A 5,188-nucleotide genomic window follows, 5' to 3' on the forward strand; every position below is an offset into this window, starting at 1 on the left:
TTTGAAAATATTCCTGAAGGATTTTTATTTGTTTTTCTTCTATTTTCACTGCTTATTCATTTTATTTTAGTTTTCTTTTATTTTTCCATTTTTCTTTTTGTTCATAATTTTTTTAAATTCATGTTTTCAAGTCTACAAATATTGCTCAAATTTGCAAATATTTTTAAATTCACAAATATTTTAAAATAATCAAACACTTTCTGAATTCATGAGTATTTCATAATTTGTAAAAATAAAAAATCTCACATACAATTTTTGGAATTCTTGAACATTTTTATATAATCATATTTTTTTGAAAATTTATGAATAATTTTTAAATCAGCAATGTCACGATTCAAACTTGAATATTTTATTAACCCGATTTTTCTAAAAATATTGCAAATATTGTTGAACTCTTTAACCATTTTTTGGATTGACAGATATTTTTTCAATTCCTAACCAATATTTTCACATTTAAGAATATTTATAAATTTGACAATATTGTTTATTTCATGTATATGGTTTTCAAATTCATGAATATTTTATGTATTCATAAATAAAATAAAATAATAATATTTTCTAATTTTTGATTTTTTACATTTCGTGTACATTTTTCTGACTTCATAATGTTTTTCTCATAACTCATGTGGATTTTTTGAATTGAGAATATATTTTATATTTTTCGAACATTTTTCAAATTCGTGAGAATTTTCTAAAACTCACATATTTTTCGATACATGATTATTTTTATTATTCACAATAATTTTCACGAATTCATGAGCCTTTTTGTGAAATCCATGAACTGTCTAAAATTCTCAATTGCTTACTTAATGTTGAAAATGTTTATTTAAAACTAAACAGAATGAATAGAAAATTAATTAAATAATAAATATACACAAACCTTGGAAAAACTGGACAAAATGAACTCTAGACCGGTAGCGGAACCACGTCGGAAAAATTGGGCGAAGAGCGGCGGTAGCTACCGAGCTGGCCAACAGTCACGCTGCAGGTGACTGCTCTGTACCTCTCGCATTGGGCGATAGACTGGTTGGTGATGATACATTCGTCAAGCTGGAACTTATTTAAATATGCAGTATTGAATACATGTGTACATGTTCTATTACGGTTGGTTATTGAGTATCCATTTGTGTGGATAGGACAGGAGTAGTGTTTCTCAATAAGAAAAATAGTAGAATGTTCCTGGGCTCTATTGTATCAACTTTCTAAAATTTTGAGAAAAAATGGTTTGTAAGTTTTGAAAAATAAATGACAATATTGAGGAACACATGTGTTGGCTAGGAACTTAAGCATGTAAATGTTTGTAAAATAATATGACTATTTGCGCCTACTTTTATACTACAAACATATAAAATATAGAGAAGAAACCATGATAGCCAATATTACATAATGTGATTGGAAATAGCTAATTGCTCTCAGGCCCCATTGCACCCGTATTGGATTTTTTACAGATAATATAAAAAAGAGTAAAAAAATCTAATTTTTTTTGTAACAAACATGACTTAGCGTAATGCGTGAATGAATGACTACCGTGGTATTCTGGACGAAAGAAACAAAATTGATACTCCCTCCGTTTCATAATACAAGATGTTTCTGCAAGCTCCCTCCGCCATAATGTAAGTCATTTTTGGACTGTGGGATGGAGGGAGTACTATTCATAACTTTTGGACTTGCCATTTGTCTTTTTCTATTGCCGAGGATACCACAAGAGTTATTTCGATCCACGTAACTTTTCACACGAGTATTCCGCCAGCCCATGTTTGAACTTTTTTATTGTGATGCCCTAGTGAGCAGGTTGTACAATTTGAATGCTTGTAATTGAACTTGTTTATTTTGTTTCATATTATGTATCACATAAGTAGCCTATGAATGGGTCGAGGGTGGTCAATTTTTGTTGTGCAGGTTGCTGGCCACCACATGGAGCACCATGGTCTCCACCGTGAACCCCGGTCCAAATCCCATCATCACACCCCACTCGCCCGTCTCTCCTTCATCCTCCATTCGCCGCCGTTGCTCGTCGAGCACGAAGATCAATGTGGCACCAAGCATGTTCCCGTAGTCTCTCAGTACAGTCCGGCTCGCGGCCAGCTTCCCGTGATCCAGCTGGAGTGCACCGTCAATGTGGTCCATTATTCCACGGATGCCAGGGTGCACCACAAAGAACATATCGTTCCATTTGGTGCCATCGCTCATGATTCCAAGCGGCTGGAAAGCATCCATGAGACACTGCTCGATGTGCTGTGCCGCTAGAGGAATGAGCTCCCTGGTGAAGATGTGGCCGTCGAGGCCGGCTTCCGTGAGCTGCATGTTGAGCACGCCGTCGGTTGCTGGTATCGTGGTCTGCGAGGCCGACACCATCTCGAAGAGCGCGTGCTCCACAGGGTGCACGGCGTCAGCACCGACGATGACTGCTCCGGCGCCATCGCCGAAGGCTGCCTGGCTAATGAGCCTGTGTGGGTACGCCTCCTCGGGCCCGCGGAAGTTGACGACCGTGAGCTCGACGCAGGCCACAAGCACGCGCGCCCCGCGGTTGTTCTCAGCCATGTCCTTGGCGAGGCGCAGGGAAGCGGCACCAGCGGAGCAGCCGTTGAGGTTGAGCATCGTCCGGCATACGGACGCGTGGAGGGCGAGGAGAGAGGCCAGGCGGAGGTCGACGCCTGGGGCGTGCATGCCGGAGTTGGTGCTGACGATGAGGTGGGTGATGTCGGTGGCCGGACGGCCCCACTTGGCTATGGCCTTGGCTGCAGCTGATGCCGCCAGCTCCGGGGCTGCAGCAGCGGCGATGTCGAGCCGGGCGTCCAGGGATGGCTTGTCGTGGTAGAGGAATTCAGGGTGGGCGTCCAGCAGCTCCTCTGTGTGATGGAAGTAGCGCATCTCCGTTGATGTCATCTCGCCTGATCATCATACAAACCAAGTTTGGACCGTACATCATCGTTAGGTATGTATAAACAAGTTTGGACTACTAGTCTACTACTATATTTGCATGTATTCTTTTCTTTCTGCTTACAGAAGGTCTTGAGTTGTTTTTTGAGGCCAGTGAGGTGTTGGCTCTTGGTGACGCGGAAGTAGTAGTCCGGGTACTCCTCCTGGGACACGCAATTGGGCGGGTTCGCCGTGCCGACCGCGAGGATGGCTGCAGGCCCGTCTGCACGCTGCAAACGCCGGATCTCCCGCACCGATGACAGTGTGCTGCTGCTGCCCATGATCTCGGAACCTAGAAGTAGAATTGTTTGGGAGAGTATAAAGTATGACAGTACAAGCTTCACCGAGGGTGGACTGTATAGGCTAAAAAAATATGAATTACAAGTTAACTAGGAAAACAGAAAGATGCAAGCAACCGAGCAAGAACAGACGGGGGGATACCTAATTAAGAAGAGAGCACTCAGCGAGACGACGAAGGAGAGGGAGAAAAGTGTTTCGATCGGGATGTTTGTTCTAGCCGATGAGAATGATTGAACAACAAGGTGACAAGTATTTATAAGGACGGGAGCCGAGCAGGGAAGAGATGACCATGGATGGTAGTGTACACAAACAATCTTTACCAAAGGAGAGGTACAACTTATCATTATAGTTTCACAACAACACATAGTCAGCTAGGGCTCAATTGGCCCCTTCAATATTAAACAGTCAAATTTCTAACATGTGGAAAGACAAAACCGTGTGCTGGTATTTATGGAAAGACAAAAAGGGATACGAAAGTCAATACAAAGGATCTTTGCCAGAGGTGAGGTACAACTTATCATTATAGTTTCACAACAACCCATAGTCAGCTAGTCTAATATGTAGTCTAATATGATGACCATGCTAGAGGTGCTGGTATTCACACTAGTACATCACCACAACTATTGTCATTGCTTCACCTTACACCATGTTTGCAAGCGAGTATTATTTTGTCGTGATTGGGTAGTCCGCAATGATTGGATCCACAAATATTTTTGTACACATAAGTTGTTAATTTATTGATTGGCTTTGTCATTGACCTACAGCTTCGGTGAAACAGGGAGATGAGCATCTGGTGTACTCTAAGGATAATATGCGTCCAGTGTTCAACACGTCCTTTTGTAGTTGCCCGAGCATTCATCTAAAAAATCAGTCGCTATTTATGAATGATATTTGGCAAAGGTATGTAGATAATTATTTGAACTAATTATGCAATGTCAATAATGTAACGTAACAATTACCTAATAGGTATCAAAATTGCATTGCTAAACATTTGGAAAAAATTCCAAGAGAAATATATTTTTTTGCGGGGAAATTCCAAGAGAAGTTGACAATCACCTATCAGCAAAAGGGAAATATATAACTAAAATCTTAAGGAGTACTGGAGGATCATAATTACCTTTTCAAATGACCATAAAATCAAAAGTAATATGTCAAAATTAAATAAGAAAGTATCTGTGCTTCATAGATAAAGAGTATACGCCGATCGCAGTAAGCCATCGCCAGTTCACCATTGACTCGGAGCTTAATAGCCATACAAACTAATATTATGATCTTTTTTCTTGAGAGATTTTAGAGGGAAGTGGTTCAATTAGTTTGTTGTGCATTAGTGGATGAACTTTGTTTTGTTTGAGTTAACTATTTTGTTACTTTTTGCTCGAGAACTTTTAGGGTGGGAAATAGATCTGAGCGTGTGGACGAACCATCACTGCCACCAACTGATGTTCAATAAATAGTAATGATAGTGGCGACACACAATTGTTCTATGTCAAGCATACCACAAGGATATATCACAACTGGAATGATGTTTATAGATCAATTTCATGTCTCTCACGTTTTCAACAACATGAACAAAGATATGACATCATCCTGAACAACTAAAATTGAATTAATGCATACCAATTGGTTTCCTTGGTGTACCTATTTAGGATGTGCTCTATGTAAATGGTCTGGGCAAAACCTTTGTGATAGAATGTTGGTTTTGAATTCTTCAACACTAGGTTACAATCTCAATATTTGTTTCGAATGAGAGAGGAGTGTTTTTTAAGAGAAAAGACCTTTTGGCATAAGAACGCGCTTGATAAGTTGACAGTCTCAACTGAACCATATGTCCACAATACACCCACTTGATAGTTTCCAATTTCTTTGTTAATATTATGTAGAATATACTATGCAGTTGAATATGCCCTTCAATATTCAGAAAGTTTTATAATTTGGCAAGTACTACAGATTCATTGACTCACAAACTCTT

General features: G+C 39.8%; 1 protein-coding gene across 1 annotated transcript; it reads right to left on the bottom strand.

Annotated features, from left to right (window-relative positions):
* Positions 1–1,819: 1,819 nt before the first annotated feature.
* LOC123086143 (bisdemethoxycurcumin synthase-like) lies at positions 1,820–3,340 on the bottom strand. The gene is made up of 2 exons (XM_044507855.1): positions 3,005–3,340; positions 1,820–2,891 (listed from the first exon to the last, which is right to left on the bottom strand). Exons 1-2 carry the CDS (start codon positions 3,198–3,200, stop codon positions 1,882–1,884), a joined length of 1,206 nt encoding a protein of 401 aa, XP_044363790.1. The 5' UTR covers positions 3,201–3,340; the 3' UTR covers positions 1,820–1,881.
* Between the last annotated feature and the right edge of the window lie 1,848 nt (positions 3,341–5,188).

The sequence above is a fragment of the Triticum aestivum genome, chromosome 1B, assembly GCF_018294505.1.
Source record: "Triticum aestivum cultivar Chinese Spring chromosome 1B, IWGSC CS RefSeq v2.1, whole genome shotgun sequence".
Taxonomy (NCBI): Eukaryota; Viridiplantae; Streptophyta; class Magnoliopsida; order Poales; family Poaceae; genus Triticum; species Triticum aestivum.

Coding starts and splice junctions, on each gene's coding strand:
- LOC123086143 (XM_044507855.1), bottom strand. CDS start 3,200: ATGGGCAGCAGCAGCACACTGTCATCGGTGCGGGAGATCCGGCGTTTG. Junction 2,892..3,004: donor AAAACAACTCAAGACCTTCT/GTAAGCAGAAAG, acceptor TATGATGATCAG/GCGAGATGACATCAACGGAG.